Source organism: Zeugodacus cucurbitae, chromosome 6 (assembly GCF_028554725.1).
Source record: "Zeugodacus cucurbitae isolate PBARC_wt_2022May chromosome 6, idZeuCucr1.2, whole genome shotgun sequence".
NCBI classification, from domain to species: Eukaryota; Metazoa; Arthropoda; class Insecta; order Diptera; family Tephritidae; genus Zeugodacus; species Zeugodacus cucurbitae.
Genome location: NC_071671.1, coordinates 71,001,369 through 71,021,982, shown reverse-complemented (window position 1 = coordinate 71,021,982; position 20,614 = coordinate 71,001,369). Strand labels below are relative to the sequence as shown.

General features: G+C 35.9%; 2 protein-coding genes across 4 annotated transcripts; both read right to left on the bottom strand.

Annotated features, from left to right (window-relative positions):
• Positions 1–136: 136 nt before the first annotated feature.
• LOC105221260 (myotubularin-related protein 8) lies at positions 137–12,143 on the bottom strand. 2 transcript variants are annotated; one of them, XM_011198080.3, is made up of 13 exons: positions 11,796–12,143; positions 8,303–8,419; positions 5,601–5,763; positions 4,808–5,091; positions 3,896–4,030; positions 2,697–2,926; positions 2,487–2,622; positions 2,037–2,413; positions 1,841–1,967; positions 1,674–1,777; positions 1,520–1,610; positions 1,324–1,449; positions 137–1,252 (listed from the first exon to the last, which is right to left on the bottom strand). In XM_011198080.3, exons 1-13 carry the CDS (start codon positions 11,817–11,819, stop codon positions 1,115–1,117), a joined length of 2,052 nt encoding a protein of 683 aa, XP_011196382.1. In that variant the 5' UTR covers positions 11,820–12,143; the 3' UTR covers positions 137–1,114. The 2 variants fall into 2 exon arrangements, with proteins under 2 accessions (XP_011196382.1, XP_011196381.1); XM_011198079.3 differs by lacking the exon at positions 11,796–12,143 and adding an exon at positions 9,567–10,287.
• A 399-nt stretch (positions 12,144–12,542) lies between these two features.
• Positions 12,543–19,109, bottom strand: LOC105221261 (focadhesin). Of its 2 annotated transcripts, XM_054232923.1 has the most exons (9): positions 18,912–19,109; positions 18,551–18,845; positions 16,289–16,507; positions 15,192–16,221; positions 14,913–15,124; positions 13,789–14,858; positions 13,542–13,672; positions 12,950–13,477; positions 12,543–12,883 (listed from the first exon to the last, which is right to left on the bottom strand). In XM_054232923.1, the coding sequence occupies exons 2-9, from the start codon at positions 18,820–18,822 to the stop codon at positions 12,734–12,736; spliced, it is 3,612 nt and encodes a 1,203-aa protein (XP_054088898.1). In that variant the 5' UTR covers positions 18,823–18,845; positions 18,912–19,109; the 3' UTR covers positions 12,543–12,733. The 2 variants fall into 2 exon arrangements, with proteins under 2 accessions (XP_054088898.1, XP_011196383.1); XM_011198081.3 differs by having other exon boundaries at positions 18,551–19,109.
• Between the last annotated feature and the right edge of the window lie 1,505 nt (positions 19,110–20,614).

The following is a 20,614-nucleotide window of genomic DNA, read 5'->3' as shown; positions in this document are numbered from 1 at the left end:
TTACTATAATACTATTTGTTTTTCAACTACATAATCATATGATAGACAATGGGTAACGACTGATTGAATTGTACTTAAGCATAGCATTTGCCTTATACATAATTGCTTTGCCGCACACATAACAAATGTACATGGGAGTCAAACTCGGAGGGGAAAATTAAAAGTACTAGAACTATACACGATATTTATATTCGAATTCAAAATAATAGCGGTTACACGAAAACGTACCGTTATCAACAAAATTGTGCACTTATGCTTAAGCTAGTGTTGAGTTCTTTAAAGAGGAGAATCTAAAAGCTTTTCGAAATCCCATAACAAAGAGATCAGACTACAGGTGTGTTGAGCGCTGATTTGCAAATAGATACAGGAATGCCGAAGGTGTTTATAAGAGAATATGAATACTTAAAAACTGCGTATTTCTCCACATATGTTCGAATGTTACTGGAAGACTTAAAAACAAAAAAGGTAAAACATTTTAAAATCAACCTCACTCACGTAGAACCCAACGTAATCAACTGAAAATACATTTATTGTACATACAATTTTTAGTATTGGTATTAGAGAGCACTTGGGTTCTTATTTCTAATTGTCACATACTCATTTTGCCGGGTATAGGGTGTGTTATGGTCTTGCTTGGTTTATGGTACTACTTTTGCAATATATATATATATATATATATGTATGTGTATATATTTAGCACATTTAAGTCGAACATTTCGAACAGAGAATACTTGTTTTCATATTGTTTCTAATTTATATACTTGTTGGTATTGGGGTAATCTAAAAATGCAACAAACTTCAAAATTCAAATGTGCTTTATATTTTTCTTCAGTTTAAACGATATTTGCGCTGCTCTTCAACTTCAACATCAACTTTTGTTTAGTAATTTATATTGTTATGCTTTAAATATGCTTGTACTTTCACGCCTTGATTACGACTCGTTTAATTGCCTAATACTCAACTATCTTCACAAACATGCATTCTTACTAAGCTACACAGCAGTCTCGTCGACTAAATAAGCAACATTCATTACACAAAACACACCCGTTGATTTTTATTTACTTATTTCATATTCGCTCTAGCGTTAAACTTAGCTTCAGCTTCATTTGAGAGTTCATGGACTGGTCTTTTGCACAAGCCGAAAGCAAGTGCGACACACCGGCACCGGCTTCCCGCTATCCTGCCCCGGCAAGGGGATGCTCTTGTCAATGCAACGTTCGCAAAAGATATCGCCGCACTTCCAGCAATGTGTCTGCAAAATATATAGAAGCACAAAATTTACAGTTACTTGCAGGCTTGAGTTTGACTTTGAGACATACGCACCTTCTTACTGAACTGATCGAATGGTGTTGAGCATGAGCAAGACGTCACGCTGCGCATCGACTTCCAGTCCACAGCTACGGAATTGATCTCCTCCTTAATGCTCGTGGCGTCAATGCGCTCATTCAACTAATACACAATAATAAATAATACACCAATGATTACTTTGTGGGTAATATAATTAATCTATAATCCTTACCGAGAGATTTGCAAAAGACATGCCTGCTGGCTTAAGCGGATGATCGTCATCCGCTGAGGAGAGTTCGCTCATCTTTTTGTCGTAGTTGTACCTGCAGAAATGTCAATATGATTATTAACTCTAAATAACGGTTGCATTCAGCTGGCTAACGCACTTGTTGTCATTGATCTCTGAGACGGGCTCCTTATACGATTTAGCGGTGGCATCTTGCAACTTCTTTGCGGATTTGGAAATATAGTTTTTGAAGCTTGCAATGCGCTGTTAAATACAACATGCTTTAAATATGCAACTAGTGTACATGTGTAAACGGAGCATGCTCACCTTTGTTAAATGCTGCACGTGATCCTCCAATGAGGTACAGTGATCCTTGCTCACAAGCAACAAGTCGCTAAGCGGTTCACGCGGATGTACACCACTTTCGAAACGACTGAACATGCCACGCCAGAATCTGGTGGAATATTTTAGAGAAAAAGAAATCTTTTTTACACTTCGCGTTTAGTTTTTCGCCCTTACTTACTTGATGCATTGCGGCTGCAGATTGGGTTTAATAGTTTTATCGACATCGGGCTTATAAAGCGGGTTAATATACTCGTTCAAGTGATTGGCCATGAAGCCCCATAGGGAGAATGTGCGTTCTGATAGTTTCAAATCCAGACGATCCTTTTCGCAATTGCCGACAAATGTGCCAAACTGGCATGAGTGCACGTGATCGTGCAGTATCAGCAGGAAGCGCTCATTGAATTCAAAAGCATCACTGCGCTGGGTCATCAGCTGCCAAGTGCAATCCAGAAATTGTGTGAAAATTGGTGAGACCTCACGCGGATCAGTTTGCACGTGGCCACAGCGCTCGCTGAATTTATGTCCGAAGGCGAGCCAGTCCTTTTCAATCAATGCCTTTGAAGAAATAAATAAAGAAAAGGGCATAAACACTATGCGAAATGCGTTATTCATCAAAGTCAAAACTTACTTGGAATCCCTTAATAGTTCTGTAATAGGGATCCAACATCAACGCAGCTAATGAGCAAACCTGTGCTGTGCGATCCCATCCGTCCGAGCAGTGAACTACTACCGACACACCTTTATCGACCGCATTCGCAATAAAGCTGGAAAAGGCAGTTTTGGATTAATTGGATTAAGTATTTGTGCTACCGATTTACTGCAATTATTCGAAACTTACCTGGAAGTATCCAAAATGGAGCGAATATTTTTCAGCCAACCAGATGATTCCAAGGAATTAAGAAATCCGCTCATTGTGGGTGTCTTCTGCTCACAAGCCTCAATCAATTTCTGCAAACTGGTGCGCTGTACGTGTATGTTTTCAATGCCGAGGAAATGAAACTTGATGTTCTCATAAAAAGCTTCGTTCTCGTAGCCTTTGCCAGCGGCACGGTTAGCCATTGCGTTTATCTGTTAAAAAAATGTAAATTATAAAATCAAATCAATTATTGCTATTAGCAGAGCATTATATACCCTTGTAAAATACAAGAATCACACTCGAAATTTTACATTAGTATATGGAACTGGTGTAATTCAAGAACCGGTTTCCCCAACCCCTGCTGTATTGAAATTATTGACTCAGCAACCCCTTTGGCTTGCTATCGACAGATCCCAGATAACAGTAAAAAAATTAAATAAATTTGACCGCACTTGAATAAACAAAATGCGAATAAAATTTAAATAATGTCATCTAAAAAATTGTAAAGAAACCCGACATCACGTGATCCTTCACAATGTAAACAAACCTGACATCACGTGACCTTAAAAATGTAAACAAATTTGACCTTCGGCCGGTGTTTGTTTATATTTTGCTCGTGGTTTGTTTAAAATTTGAGTGGTCACTTGAGTTCAAGTGTGTATAGCGTTTTGAGGGCCATTGTCTGAGGTCTCAATCACGAAATTTCGGGATTTTCTATTTTTTTCGAATTCTCAAGTTAAAACAGTATTTCCAAATAAATATTCGACTGGATTCGATTTCCAATAATTAGTCGAAAGTGTACTTCTGGATCTCGAAATCAAAATCCCGAAATTTCGGAATTGGCTATTATTTCGAATTTTACAGTTTTAACAGTATCTTCAAATAAATATTTTATTGCATTCGGTCTTCAATCACTGTTTGCTTTAAATACTAGAGTAAAAACCCAGTTATCATGGACCGCTGTTGAAAGTTCATTTCGAGACATATTTGAAGTGGCCGACATCCCACAGGGTGCACTTGATTCACCAACTGTGCTGTGGTACATAAATGCCACATGCCTGCACTTGTGTTTGCTTGTTGAAATGCTTTCCGCAAATTAACCACTTTTTTGTATGAATAAGCACTTACACGAGTATGTATTTATGTACATATGTACACAAAGGCACACAACTGCCACTTACCCGGGGTCGAGTGTCCACAACGTACATATAGTCGGTGTTTGGATTTGTTTTGCGTACCGCCTCCAGCATCTGCTCATCCTCCAAACAGCGAGCACTGAAACCCGATAACGGCTGGCTACACCGACAGATGGATGCCTGCAAGCAAATAAAAGAGAAGAACGTAAAAGAAGAATATGACAAAAGTAAGTTCCGCAAACGAATATTTACTTAGATGTCTGTACTAAAATATATCAACGAGCTCCATGTGTATGTATGTATGTACTACATATGTACCAAAAAGTATTAAAAGGACTGACGATGCTGCTGTTAAAGGTCGTAATATTCATTACAAACGAGATTATTGTGAAGGCGTTGAGGAGTTTACTTTTAAGAGTTATTAAATCAAAGGATTCTCGGAAAAATTTTGAGATTGATATTTTAATGGAAAGCACTACAATGATGGAATGGAATCGGAATAATTTATTTCTGCCAAGGACTATAAACTCGACGCTGTTCGTTGAAACGATTTTATGAATGTTTTATACTCCGATAACAACAACAATTCAATTAATATTAGTAACTGAGACAAATTTATGAGTTGCATATTTGCAATGTGAAACCACAGTGTCAACGGAGAATTAAATATAAAGCGAATCATTGGACACAAACAATCGTCTCGGAATATAATAATGTCATTAGGTGACCCATATCACGCATTCCTCAACACAAAGTGATCATTAGTGGCACTTTAAGGGAATCTTTGTCTTTGTTTAATTTATGTGAGGCTATTTCTGAAAGTGTTTGCGTCACTGATAGACGCAGACTGCCACTTGCTGATTCCATGAGTATAAAAAAATTGAACGTATTTAATAGTAACTAACTTTAGTTAAAAATGTACACACTCTCCTGTGCGTATAAGTAATTATTACTCACCTTATTCGAGTGCAAATAGGTAAGCGCCGGCAAACGACCTTTGGAGCGAAAACGTGAACTGCCTATCAACATGGCTGTGTTGGCCTCCTGTGGCACGTAGATGTGCCGCGGATACGTGTCGCATAGCTCATAATTCATATTCAAGGTGCACAACGTCCAAATTTCGTTCGGCACACGCATACGCTTGAATTCACTCTCCAATTTGAAGAAGTCCCAACCTGACGTCTTCGGGAAATCGTCTTTGGCTGGCTGATAGTTGAAGCAGTATAGCTTGTTAATGGAAACTGCAATTAAAAAGTCATTACCTAGATTAATGAACCATAATGTGAGTAGTTGGCAAAACACAACCGTTATATGTGTATATAATTGCAAGCAAAAGCATACATATCTATATATTACGATGGTATAGGTTAAGTTATTCATTTAATAATTGACTTTTTGAGGTTGTGCATCGAATTCGCCGTTATTGTGGTTGGTAATTCTCTGATTATTTTGTTAATTAATTTTTAATTAAAAAAAAAAAACAAAATTTTATTAAATCTTAATATCACATTTTATTGTTTTTGTTAGTGGAAAGTCACTAAATATTGTTTTACTAAAAGGCATAAATATTAATTTTATTTAATTATTTGATATCGAAATATACTAATAAAATATAATATAATTGTGGCTTTTTTGGAAATATATTATTAGCGTTTATAACACATATGTAATTGCGCTTCACCCTAATGGCAATTTTGTAACGCGAAACATATGGATGTATGTATGCATGTAGTATGTGTATGTCACTTACCAGGTTGATAGAGCTTCATTAACGATGTGTACACATCGTGACACTCAGAGTCCTTTGGAATCACAAATGTCACCGATAGGAAAGTTTTGCAGCGTATCAATAGTGGTGAACCGGTTGTACTCAGGGGTAGCTTCTCAATGTTTGCTATGTGCATATGTAAGATCTGTGAAAAGAGGAAAATATGTAATAAATTAAAAATGTTAACATTTTGAGTGATTTTTTCATTAAAAAATTATCTCTAAAACTAAAGAGAAGTTCTGCAATACATTTGAAACAATGTCTGGTAATACGAATCTGGAAATCATCAGGCAATATTTTAAATAATCCTCAAAATCCATTTAAATTGCATTTGGTAAAACATAAATAATCTTATGACCAACTCCAAATCGTACATTCTTATACCAAGAGCAAAGCTTACATTATCACGTCGTATGGTAGTGGCGCGACAATGAATGCCATCGCGTATACGTAACATAAATAGTTAAACACAGAGAGCAAATGTTTTCGCTTTGCTTTTGAGTGAAATTACAAGCCAGCTAAGCGGCAGGATTTAATGACGTCCGCAAATAAACGATTCTGTGTTGAGCATGTTTTCAAGCGTGTGTACATACGTACATATGTATGTACCCACTTGGTGTTGGGCCTTATTCATGTCCCATTCATGCGCTTCTGGGATATTGTCTGCATTATTGTATTATTATTTTGCAGAAAAGCAGTACTATTGTATGCTATTTCGCGGCTTCAAGTGTTAACAAGTGCTTAAAGTGAACGTTTGAGCTATTTGCAACAACAATAATAAATGTGAACTCTTTTAATTAGGTTTGGCCTCGACTCGACTACTACTAATTTTAATTTTTTTATTTAAAATAATTATACTAAAGAATTGAGAATTCAGCTAAAACCTGTAAGATCTTCAAAACTCAATGTGGATTTTTCAACGTGCCACTTAACATATACATAACGGGTGATTTTTTTGAGGTTAGGATTTTCATGCATTAGTATTTGACAGATCACGTGGGATTTCAGACATGGTGTCAAAGAGAAAGATGCTCAGTATGCTTTGACATTTCATCATGAATAGACTTACTAACGAGCAACGCTTGCAAATCATTGAATTTTATTACCAAAATCAGTGTTCGGTTCGAAATGTGTTTATCGACAAATTTTGTTCAGCGATGAGGCTCATTTCTGGTTGAATGGCTACGTAAATAAGCAAAATTGCCGCATTTGGGGTGAAGAGCAACCAGAAGCCGTTCAAGAACTGCCCATGCATCCCGAAAAATGCACTGTTTGGTGTGGTTTGTACGCTGGTGGAATCATTGGACCGTATTTTTTCAAAGATGCTGTTGGACGCAACGTTACGGTGAATGGCGATCGCTATCGTTCGATGCTAACAAACTTTTTGTTGCCAAAAATGGAAGAACTGAACTTGGTTGACATGTGGTTTCAACAAGATGGCGCTACATGCCACACAGCTCGCGATTCTATGGCCATTTTGAGGGAAAACTTCGGAGAACAATTCATCTCAAGAAATGGACCCGTAAGTTGGCCACCAAGATCATGCGATTTAACGCCTTTAGACTATTTTTTGTGGGGCTACGTCAAGTCTAAAGTCTACAGAAATAAGCCAGCAACTATTCCAGCTTTGGAAGACAACATTTCCGAAGAAATTCGGGCTATTCCGGCCGAAATGCTCGAAAAAGTTGCCCAAAATTGGACTTTCCGAATGGACCACCTAAGACGCAGCCGCGGTCAACATTTAAATGAAATTATCTTCAAAAAGTAAATGTCATGAACCAATCTAACGTTTCAAATAAAGAACCGATGAGATTTTGCAAATTTTATGCGTTTTTTTTTTAAAAAAGTTATCAAGCTCTTAAAAAATCACCCTTTAAAATGTTTTTTATGATTTTTACGGGTTTTAATCGATAAGACCTTCCCACCAGACCTGTTTCGGTGAAATAAATGTATTTCAAGCAATACCGCATTCATTTATAAGATGAAATTGTGGCCGCAATAAGTACATCAATTATTCAACATACCAGTAAGAAGCTCAGCGCTCGTTTGCGAAGATTTCCGGAGCATCTTCTGTAGCACTCTTTAAATTACTTTCACTCTGCATTGCATGTTGCTACTGACCTATTTGGCAGCATTACGACCAAACTTGGCATCAGAATTACCCCAACGAAAGTAGTTCCTCTGAGCTCAGCAAAAAACAAAAACAGAAAAAAAAAAAACAGTAAAAACGGTGCTGCTGAACTTGTATGCGCTTGTGAACGCAATAGAAGTGGCTTTGGCACAGCTGAGAGACGATGACGCGTCATCCAATATACACTTTCCGTGTTCATTGTTTCTACAATTTGATTGCTTTAGCATTTTCGCCCGCCTTTTGAGCACACTTGAGTTTGTGGCGTCAAGGACAATGTGAATTTCACGAGTGTGTGTAAAAGTAGCCAAGGAAATATTCAACGGTAGGAGACTTTTATTTCACAATGAGCTATTACATTTTTATTTGTAAGCAACGCAATGAAATCACCAGAAGAATAATAAAATAAATCAATTAACTTATTCGATAATAATCTAATTTCTGGACTTAATATGTTACAGAAGTTTTTTTCGCTGTTCGCCACATTTGACCCAGAACACATTTTAAATACTCGTAGATTTATTAAGGAATCAAATCATTATAAACAAATACATACCCATGTTTCTTTATTGCTATCCGGTTCAACGAAGATCAAATGAGTTGCCGTCAAGTAGAGTGTGCCGACGGTGGGATTTTTGGCATTGTAGCGGTCGATCATTCGCACATTTTCCACCTGAAAAACATAAACAAAAGCACAGAATAAAGAATGATGAATTTATAGTTCATAAAGACCAACTTTATTCAACTTAATAAAGTGGAATTAATTTTTATTTATTTATGTATTACAGACGACAAAATATGATTTATATATCTGATGAGGAATTAGTTTCACTGCATTATTGTGTAGTAGGAACAGCGGTCGCTGATTCGATTCCTGCATGTGGAAATGAAATCGCGGAGTGAAGTCATATAGCAATTGTATACTTCTCCTCCGATAGCGATGGTTTAACGAATTTCATGTGGTTTTAGGTGAAATAAGAAAAAATTTAAAAATGTATTGTCACAATTTCAATTGAACGGGCACTAGATAGCGGAGATACTTTATAGGGTTAGTTCATAAAACATTATAAGAATTTAATTTTAGACGGTTGAAAATAGGTATAAAACTGAATTGGAAAATGTATCCATTACGAAGAGCTTTAATAATCAGAATGAAATGGACCTTAACTTTCTACATTGACTACTTGCCACGCCTCTATACGAGTAGACTACTTCAATGGTTCAAAATATTTGCAGTGAAAATTTGTGAGACTATTAAAAAGGTGAGTCAAGTTGTAACCCATTTGATGAAAGCTACCCAAAGGATACTCGATACGATTGTAAGTGTGTATGCGTGTCTATGTAAGTACTAGTGCATGGACGAAGTTATGTTACTCATGCTCGTCGATGATGGGAGAAACGTTAAGAGTTGATTAAATATGCAAATTTGATGACAGAATGTTCACTCGCAACGGTCAAGTATCTCGTGTTGACACACAAATTGCATGCAAATTGTTCAGAACTGCTTTTGCTTTTAGATAGAGGAGAGCCGATAGCTTTGGTTCACATTTCATAAAGTATTTACTATGAAAATAGAAATGGAGTTTCGTTAACTTATTATTACTAGTATCTCCTACAATTTGCTAACCTTTCTTATGTTCTCAGAGATTAATCGATTTAATATTAGGTTTATGGTTAAAAAAAAAATACTAAATTGGTAGCGGTAAACGTCATATGAATTTAGAAATACAATTGTTTGTCAAGATCAGAATTCAAGGCACTATGCAGCACAATTACATATGTACGTCAAGTATTTAGACAAACAGAATTGATTAACAAACCTTTCGAATCACAGCGTTGCCGTTATAATAAATAGGCGGCTCATTAAACTCTTCTTCAATCCAAGAGACGACTTTATCGGACACAAATGGTGGCACGGGCACACCCCAGAGGCGTTTATTCTCCTCCGGTTCCTCACTTTCCGGTGAGATGTTGTCAAAGTTTAGACGTAATGAAGATGTTGGTGAAAGTGAGCGTTCAACTTCGTTAAATTTATTCATGAATTTCGTAAAATCCATACTGTCCACAAGAATGGTATACTGTTTAAGATACAATTTAGCTACAGGAACCAAATGTTTTGCGCGTCTTTGCGATATTTGCACTCACTTTGGTCAGCAGTTTATTTAATCAATAATTATATTAATATACGCGATGCCGAAAACAAGCTTACAGATACACAAGTGAAAATTCACTTAAAACTTTGACACGAATGGCCGAGGGCAATAACATTGGGGTAGTCAAAATATACAAAATAACTGAGATCACAAACGGTAAGTATCGACAATTCCAATCAAATTACACTTAAGTACTTTCACTTTCAAAAATACAAGCACGGTACAGCTTTTATGGAGGTGGATGTGATTGCACTGGTTGGTTTGGATGTTCTTTTAAATTGAAGCACCAGAACATGGGAGGGGGTGTCGGAGCGAAAAAACGAATTTATTTAAACGAAAAACACGCACGATTTTCCGATGACAGTTGTGTCATCTTGCAACGCTAAACTTGAACTCAAGAACTACATGAAAGGCAAAAGTTGCAGAGGCGCCAATTCCATAGAGAAGTGGGAAATTTCCAGCACGAATTGTACCTCAACTGGAAATCGAATAAGTAGAAGAATTTAATCGTTTGAATTGTTTTAAACAATGGCGACTGATAATTTGAATCTATAGATTAATAGAATAATAGTTAATGTTAATAAAAATTATAAGTTAATTAAGTTATTAAATTCATAAACTCCAAAATCATAAACAATTGCTTATTTACGATGGAAAGCTGAGGAAAATAGTATGTAAATTTGGGCATGCGCATTAACGTAAATACAAATCTTTATACTAGAGTGCAGCATGTTGCACAAAGTATAAACGTTTTGTTCATCCAAAGGATTTTTGTAATAACTAAAGAATTTCATTGAAACTTATAATATTATATACATATATATATATATTAGAATTTTAGAAAACATGAAAGGATAAACTCACTGGCCACTTTTATGCCAAGGTTTATATTCCAATACTTGTGAAATGTTGTCAAAATTTTGCAAGAAGTTTTTAGAATGTTTAAGTCAGGAATCAGGCATTATCAAGACAATCTACATGTCCATGTCACAACGAATATATGTACATATGTACTTACAATAGTCAGATCAATAGGTAATGGCCAAACCATAAAAAAAGAAAAGAAAAAAATTACTTGTTGTTGTCGAGATTTCATAAATAAGTAAACTTTATAGAGAATGAAATGACGTATCTATAATACAAAAATAAAACAGTCTTGATCCTGACAGTCTTGGGCCGAATATAAATTATAGTCCGTTTCTAATACATAGATCCGACTGATGTGTAATTTTCTGAATTCTGTTTTATATTTACGTATGTATATTATATACGTACGTATAGTGCAACTATTGTTCATTTATTCCTAGCTTGTAATTATCAGAAAATAGAAAACTAATGATAACAGTAGATTACTAATAAAAACAAATCTCCCATGCATTTGTCTGTTTGTAAACGACATTCACTGTAATCCAAATAACTAAACGTTTATGTGTGATGTGTATTATTAATTTGAGTAGAAATTATTAACTCAGATTAAATAACCATCTATCATTTCGTATTATAATTTTTATTGTATATACCAATCTAAGCTATCTGTATTTTAACCATCCCATTCGTTATTGATTTTATTATTTTATTTGTTTTCCGCTGTAGCAGACGCTAATACAACACCTGTAGATAATGATTACACAAAGTATTGTAAAATAGTGAAACAATTGTTCAATGTACGTGTTTTATACCTTGGGCGTTTTCACTTTGTTCCACTTCGTAAAATTTTTTTTAATCAAGGTATAAATTAGAATAGGATATACTTAAAGACTACAAATGATGACTCAACTGACCAGCCGGTATTGGCCACAGGACATTAAGAAATACTTTCAGATCAAAATACGTTCGGAGCGGCACATTAAACAATAGTATATGCATAACTAATATTTTATTACTTATTATCAATACCTTGGCTAATTTAATGTCGTCCATTATCCTTGAACTTAGAAGTGTATTAGGAAAAAAAGTAATTTTACACCACAGTATGTACGGAGTTTCACACTTCCAGCTGTTGAAATACTAGTTTTTTCACTAAGAACTTTCACTTGAAAAATCTTTGTTGAGCGTTAATGCGAAAAATAGGCACATATATTATTATATGCCGTTTAAGTTAATGAAAACTTGCATCACATTTTTACATCGAATATTTATATATTCGAATACGCAATTATAATTTTAATTTAATCCGACAGCAGTACTTTTACAGAAGATACAACAAATTTAGATCCCGACAATAAGCGACGAATAATCAGACGACAACAAAACAGATGACATTCCATATGTCAACACTCTTTTTAAAATTCAACACTACAATTGATATGGCAGCACGATTTTTATGTGGCTTGAATTTTAATTTTGCAACTCTTCATTATGCTGCTCAATTCCGTTAAAACTCAAATTATATTATTCCCTAAATTGTATTTTAACGAACTGTTCGACCTTTAACTTACAGCATATACATATGTATAAATTGTATATTTGTCAAGTAGCAACTAACCCTCCACAGAGCACGCTATAACGTCGAACTGCATCCTACGATCTAATAATATCAGCGAGAAATAATACACGTTTTCATAATAAATAATTAGTCTACAAACATTTTGTTGTAAAATTGATTAAACACCAGTTGGATCTTATAATTTAAACATTATTAAGTGAGTTGGTAAAACATTATTTTTTTCTACTTTTATTTTGCAGTGAATATAATATCAAGGCTTGGTTTACAAATGTATGTATATACCAATGTCGATACTACTATAATGCAATATACAAAAGGCAAAAATCTGCAAGGCACTGTTTTAACCACCGGTAACGTACATTTTTTGGTATGCGCAAAATTCAAAAAGTCATTTTCGCATTCCAACATATTTTGTCCAAATACCTTTGTTGTCAAAGTATGTTTTATTACGAGAACAGATAATAGCATTCTTGAATATTGCGGCATAGACTTCTGGAATAGCACTGTTCTTGTATAGGTTATACAGAAACTCATAAATCTGAAAAAGAAAATTAAAAAAAATTCCAATTAATAATTTATAATTTTTAAATTTACTATAAATTACTTTTGCTTCCTGGTCTTTCCAAAAGACATGTTCACACAGAAATTGCAGACTCTCTGGGAAGAGTGCAAACCGATCTTTGCGTTGTGTGGCTATAGAATCCAAATTACCCAGCAGAACGGCACAGCCGGAAAGCACAACTACAGCTAAAATGAAAATATCTAAAAGATACAAAACTTTATCTAATTTTTCTTTGTTGGACGATTCAGCGAGGAGTGCTTGTATTTGCAAAAACATTTCCATGATCCACTGGCATGACTGCTCGTCGCTATTAAAAGCATATAAAGTTGAGACGAGGTGACGGAAAAAGAATGGCTGCTCCTCGCGACGAGTGGAATATGCATCTATGATCGGTGTAAGCCACTTTAAGGGATTGGGCAACTGTGTGTTGTATAACACTAAGTAGCACCTTATAATGGTGGCCTTTTTCAGTTTACCAATTGGTGTTTCCCACCAATTGGCTGGTGAGGTGAGACCATCAATGGAATTGGGATGTAAAACGGATACCACCTCCGTATATCGCTCAAATAGCTGCAAATAGTAATAGAAGAATAAGCTTACTACAACAAGCATATAAGACAAGGAAACTACTTACTCTCGAATCCAGATCCATAGAGTCCATATAACGTTCAATAATTAGCGTGAATATATCGAGCACTTCTGGAATGTCACATTTGCCTAAGAATATGTATTTTACACTGTCTATGAACTTCTCAAAAAGGCAGCCTGCAAAGTATTATTTTTTTAAATTCATTTGCAATATAAATTGAGAACATAAAATATATAGTAGCTCTGGCTGGATAAATATTTACTTTAGTTGGAAGCAATAGCACAGTTCTTACCTTCTGTAAAGCCACTTAATTGCGATTCCTTGAAACTGTATATGGCTATTTTTTCGGCGAAGCTCTTTAAAATTTGCAAGCTGATGCCATTCGAAATCTCAGGGAGCAAGGAGAACAATAGCAGCAAGTCTTCTTCAAAGCAATTTGGTTCGAAATCTACCAGGAAGTTTTCCAGCAATCGTCGGGCGGTACCAGAGTGCAGTAGTTGGTTCTTGGCAATCAGTATGCAATATTTTCTGGCCTCAAATGAGAGGTGGAAAAAGCCATGAAGGAAACACCAATCGAGTGGGGGTATAGGTTTGGGAAACTTCTTCGATATTGCCCTTAGTGCATTTGTTACCACGTGTGGCTCTGTTACGTGATCTCCGAAACGTGATTGGCCCACTAAATAGTTCACCACGGCACGCAATGGACTTTGCGGGAAGAGCCCTTGCAACTTGCGCGGTTCCGGCTTGCCCTCAGGCAAACGATAAACGCCACTGCGATAGCCATTTATTTCAGCATATATGTGATGGGCGATTAAATCGGCTGCCGAGGCACCACAATCGGGTCGTATCTTTTGCAAAAGATGCACCCAAACTTCTCCCGGCACCATTTCCTGCTGCAGATCAACAACCTCGCGACCACCAACGTATTCACGAACTCCTGGCGTATCTTGGCGATATTGCATTGGTATGTGACGCATGGAAAGTAGCGAACCGATTTCGAAATTCTTTAAGGCAGCCAGAGCTTCTCTCACCAATTCAGACTCGGAATCGGAGCGACTCACGGTCGACCAAAGTTGCTCTAAAGCTTCATCAACTAATTGTTCATACTCCAGGGTAGGTGTGTGCAGTAACGGTATGTGTGCGAAGAAACGGTACAACGATTTTAGTGCTCGTGGACGACGTTCGTGTCTAAATTTAGTGCTGAGCACACGCCAAGTAGAAATTATGTTCACAGTATGACTATCACAGAGCGCTACAATGGCGTCCAGAGCATGTGATGTGGCCAGATCACCAGCGTCATCCGTGCATGAGTTCAGTGTGTCGGAGAGGTGTGAAACCAAGTCGGAGCCGTGTTGCGTTGGTCTGAGGAGTGTATAAATATATATTATGTTGGAGTTAAATATTTATATTGCTTACTTCTCATAACAAATTTCTCGTATGGTATGAGTCTTGGCTATTTCGAATTCCCAACGCTTGTTGTTGTCTTTCTGTGGTGTTGAGAGCAATTTAATTAAAAAGGGATAAGTACGTGGCTCAATGCGCCACAAGCGCAGATAGAGATCCATACAAAATGTTGCGTTTTCGATCGTAAGATTTCGTATTGTATTTAAAATCATTGGTATATTATCCTGCAACGAATGAGGCGATTAGGGGATGTGCAAATGTTAACTTTAAGGCTTTTATTATTTAACTTACCTTAGATACGGCAAAGCTCGGTAAGCCACGTAGTAACTCCATTTGAATTTCTGGTTGTTGCTCACCGGCTAATTTAAAGATATATGTCATTAAGAAATCATAAGCTATGCCGCCATTCACTTTGATTATCTCTAATATGGCTTCATAAATCTTAAACCAACAATCCACGGAGGGTTCTTGCGACAAGAAGAGTGCGCGCAAAAACAAATGCAAGCGCTGACAAAACATTGAGTTCGCTTTTACATTGAGAGCATCAACGAACGTGAAGACATCTTTAAATTCCGACTCATCAAAGGATTCGACAAGTTTAGCCAAATCGAAGGCAATTGCAATATCTGGATGGAAGTAGCGTACTTCAGCCGGCTTCAAGTCACTCGTGCGCACTTTCGTTGTTTCAACCGACTGCGTTTCTTTTCCTCGTGCAAGTATTTTGCGCACAACTTGATGAGCTAGTGCCAGACCTTCTGCGGGTATGAATGCAGTCTGAGACATCCACTGGATGATACCATCAAGACACATGTTCAGAATGTATTGATTCCCACAGCATTCCTGCACAACAATGAACGCGATTATGCGCAGCAAATCATGTAGATAATTCGGCGAAAGCAAATGCAGACTCTCGGCCAGTAAAATGAGCAGCACATTGTAATGGTTCACAGTGTGCTCGCGTGTATTGTGCAACACACGTAGCAGACAGTGTAGACTGGGACGTGGATCAATGCCGTATTTGGTTAGGTTGTTCACAATTAACGCTTGAAAAATGCACAAATCAATAACGGTGGTCAAGTCATTACAGTTTAGGCAGTGTTCGATAGCTTCTATTAACAGTATGCTTGAGAACAGGCATGTTGTGGACGAATTGAATTTACACCAAGAGAAAATTTCTTGCACCAGTTGTTTAGCGGAGTGATTCGTCTTACTAAGAGACAGTAGACCAGTCCAGATGGTCTTTGAATCGGGCAGTGTTTGAGGGTTGCAGAGTATGTAAAGGAAGACTGGACGCAAATACTCAACGCTGTGCTCTTTAACCCTACACAAAGGAAAACAGAGGTTTATTAGAAGCATGTTATCATATATATGTTTGTGGGTGTGATTACTGTTGATCATGATGATTACAGATGCCTACAATCTTATTGGCCACATCATTCATGTTCACGGCGGAACTTTGCAACAAGGTTATAAGTGGATGTTGTTGAGTTTTCAAACCAAACTGACATTGGAATTTTTCGTTTTCCTTCAAGAGAGCGACTTTCCGCTTCAAACCAAGCAATAAAATACTGACAATTCCTTCCGTTATGGTTGTGTGCTGCGTGGGGCTGTGAAATGAAGAAGATATATAGTTTAATTAAATATTACAATTTGATAAATTATCAAAGTTCTCTGATTAGAAGAACAAAAATAATTAATGAATAAAAAACAAAATAACACATTTTAGTTCACACACATTACAGCTAACAACGGTTTCGTGTTACTCTTATTACATACAATTATTATGCCAGAACTTTTTGAGCGTATAACTTTTTAATATGCCAGGAAGTAGTGAAGGCTTTTCCGTTAAATAAATTTTCCAGTATTTTTCATGCTATTCTCTAACAACTACACTTAAAGGTCATTAAAATTCAAGTTCAGTGCCATTTTATATTCACGGAAGCTTGTCAATGCCACATAAATGTGTTTTGATTGCATATCCTACAGTAAGCCTGAATGGCACACATACATACTTACGTACATCTAGATTAGCTCTAAACAATATGAAAATTGAAATATCCTGTGGTAAATAAAATTGCTGCAAAAGTAATCGTTGTAAATTCTAATGAATAATGGTTAAATGATTTGCATTTTTTACAAATTTACGGGAACTATGTATATATTTGTGCGGTGAAAATTCAAATGTATGTATGTATATAATACGTATGTATGTATGTATATTTTTCAATTTCAGAAAATGTGCGTGCGGCTATCAGATTAAGTTGTTTCCTTTATTTATTTCGTTTAATTTTTCTCTACTCTTAATCAAAATACTTAAAAAGAGACCACCCTGCGTTTTGCATTTATTTTGCTTTTTACAGGTATATATGTATGCATACACAGACGAGCATGTTCATGTTTATGTATATGTTTGTATATCCTGAGTTCGGAGTTGGCAATCTATCACACTATTTTGGAGTCATCGACCACTCCACTCATGGTAGTACATTACAATGGGGTCACCATGTCAGCAGGCAAGTCAATGCCACGTGTCCGAATACTTAATAACACACTAAAGGAAAGTCGAAATTTGACGTTGTAGCCAACACAGCACAGTTGGCTCATTATTCCACAATTAATGGCGATATAATGCTATATATGTATGTAGATCTGTATATTTCGATGTGTACTAATACGAAAATTCGCTTCGCAATATTTTATGTTTCACACCTTCTGCATTACTATTTATTAGTGTTAAAAAATAAAGAGTGTTTAGAAACCACAACGGAAGCTTAATATGACGTACCTATTGACATTGAGACGATTACTAAATTAGCAGCTTAAATATTCAGTTCTCTTTGTTGCTGTAGTTGCTGACGGTTACAAAAAATATATGCTATTACACTATGATATAGTTATTGGCTTGCTTAATGATATTAAATACCTTTTCAAATTAATGTGGTCTTTCTTTGCAAAGCTACTTTAATCAAATATTTCCAATTTACATACAGGAACTCAAAACTGTATAGAATGTTTAAAAATATTACTGCTTTGTACTATTCTAATCGTGGTTATGTTTCCTCCATGCTTTTATATCGAATATTACTCTCCCATAACATTTATTAAAATTATTCCTCAAAAATCTGCTTTACGTAACGGGAGTTTTAATGTATACATATGTACCCACTACTCAGCAAATTGTATACTTTCTTATACAAAACCATTTACGACATTTCCCAAAGCATTTTGTTTTTCCCTTTAAACTTTTTAACTATGCAGCAAACAGGCATGCAACGGATCAATGCTATAATGAGCAAAGTAACCGTACAAAGTGCAGCCATTTCAAAGCCAACTATGTAACGATTTTTGTTAACCCATATCTTCAGCGGAAATAACGTTGCGGCGTAGTTTTGCGGAAGTACAATTGCACGGAAGAAAAAGGAGCAGCAACATTCTGTTGCAAGAAGTTGCAAAAAGTTTCAGCAACTACGCTAAGAAAACAAAAAAATTGGTGTAAAATATGCGCAAAGCCTTGAAGTCATTTGCTTTTGATTCGCACCCATTTCCGGTGCAAGGACAAAATAAAAGAGAATATCAGGTGCGACTTGAAACTGCGGACGTTCATGTGTTTGTATGAGTTCACATTTTTTGTTTGTGTAATTGATATTTACCTGGAGTTCGGCAGCATGGAAATTAGCATGGTTAGCACATTTGAGGCGTCCAAAACTCCACCCTCCACTAGCCGCACAAATGTCTGTGAGCTTAATAGGCTCAGTTGTACAATATCCGATTTGCATTGTGTTTTTAGAAACTCAATTTCTTTGATATTTTGCTCGGATATTTTCTTTTCACGACTTTCAGTGATTTTCTTGAAAATCTTTTCCAGACAAGCGGAAATCTTCACCACCGATGATGTCTTTGTTATGTTCTTGAATTCATCCATTACTTGCTGTAGTTTATTATATTCTATATTATATGTAAATGCTTTAGTTATTGAATCCTTTACAACAAAAGTCACATTCTTTCACTGACGATTAGTTGGCCAAAGCACTAACTCAATATTTATCCGCGACCAAATTCCGTCCTATTCAGTTGCAGCGCGTACCTATACTCGCTTCAAAAAGTCCTCTGTTGGGGTTTTTACATCTAATGGCACAAGGCGCATGTCCTTTTTCACGACTGTGTTTGCCAACAATTGGCGGCTTTTGCGATACAAAACAAAAAACAGCTGATTTTGACAATTTTAGTGTTGCTGTAATTCTGTTTAAATTACGTCCAATTGGAGACTTTGCTAATTGGAGATTTGCATTTAGCGACATCTAGTGGCTACTAGTCACATTTTACACTAACTTAATTCTTAATTTGCATTTAATTACCAATTTACAAGTTAATTGGATTCAATAAAGACTATTCACTGACCAGTTTGTAATGTAGCTTATTATTAGTTTCTTTGATAGCTGGGATATTTCATCTGAATATTCCTAGGTTATATAAAATATTTTTCAAAATTTATTTTGCTAAATATGGATGTTAGTCATACGCCACGGGCGAACCATCACTTTGCTATGTAATAACGAGTTGTCGACCTACATTGGTTACCGTAAGCAATATGTTGCCACCATTTATAATATTGCCTCAAAAAAATTTATCAGGTTAAAAACTATTCCCTTTGCGGGCATTCACTAAAAATATATTCTCATTAATTTTATTTGTCAATTTCAATTGGCCAAGTCAAATCAATGGGAGAGAGAACTATAAAATTTCACTTCATAACGACAACTGCACAATGCAATTAAATGCTATTTATAGAATGCTAACTAACTAAACAGCGTTTGAAAGTTTGAAATTACATTGCTAGCCGATTTAATAGAAAAGTCATAGACAAAATCAAATTGAATTTGCTAACTGTCGCGCTAACTGAATGAACTTCTTGAATCAATAAAGAAGCTTAACTCACATGCAATCTAAATATGTCCACACCTCTGGGCAAATGTGTATGAATGGCTTTGTAAGTTTTCTGGGGGAAATAGCTTTATATCTTCAATTAAATTACTTGTTGAAAAAGCTTTTGATTTCTTTCAGTCCATTGAAAATTCGCCAATAGGGAAAGCCAAGAAGTCACACAAAAGCATAGAATCAGCCATAATGGCCGTGGCGTCAGAACTGAATACACACATACAGATTTCCACATATTTAATATTGCATTATGAAGAAGAAGAAGAAGAATTTATGATTTAAGTAACGCTTTCAAACATTTCATTATCAAAAAAAGACACTTTCACTTTCTTTCATTTAATTTATTTTCATTTAAAGGCACATCCTTGTGCTCATAGATCTTCAAAATTAATTAAAAATTCCTTCTATGCTCTACAAAAGATTTTGGATGCTTTTTTGGTTTCAAATAAATGCGTATTTGCAAGTATGCAATCAGAGACAAATATGGTATATACGTACAAAGGCACATTTGAACCCAACCGAAAAATCATAAATGATTTTGAAACCGTTTTGTAAGCAATTTCCAATATTTTCTGAAGAACCAACATTAATTTGCAAATTTTGCATCCCATTAATTTAAATTAAATTAATTTAATTAAAGAAACAGGATGTTATAAGGTTTAATTAATGCCCTTCCCGGCATTTTTTGGTAATCCGAATTTATTAACGACTGAGTGGGCTCCTGATGCCATTTCGCCTTTTCTACTGGGCTTTGGGGAAAACATTTACAAAGCATGGCA

Coding starts and splice junctions, on each gene's coding strand:
- LOC105221260 (XM_011198079.3), bottom strand. CDS start 9,803: ATGGATTTTACGAAATTCATGAATAAATTTAACGAAGTTGAACGCTCA. Junction 2,623..2,696: donor TCCATTTTGGATACTTCCAG/GTAAGTTTCGAA, acceptor TGCCTTTTCCAG/CTTTATTGCGAATGCGGTCG. Junction 1,778..1,840: donor ACGTGCAGCATTTAACAAAG/GTGAGCATGCTC, acceptor TGTATTTAACAG/CGCATTGCAAGCTTCAAAAA.
- LOC105221261 (XM_011198081.3), bottom strand. CDS start 18,822: ATGGATGAATTCAAGAACATAACAAAGACATCATCGGTGGTGAAGATT. Junction 16,222..16,288: donor TGTAATCATCATGATCAACA/GTAATCACACCC, acceptor TCCTTTGTGTAG/GGTTAAAGAGCACAGCGTTG. Junction 15,125..15,191: donor CGAGCTTTGCCGTATCTAAG/GTAAGTTAAATA, acceptor CATTCGTTGCAG/GATAATATACCAATGATTTT.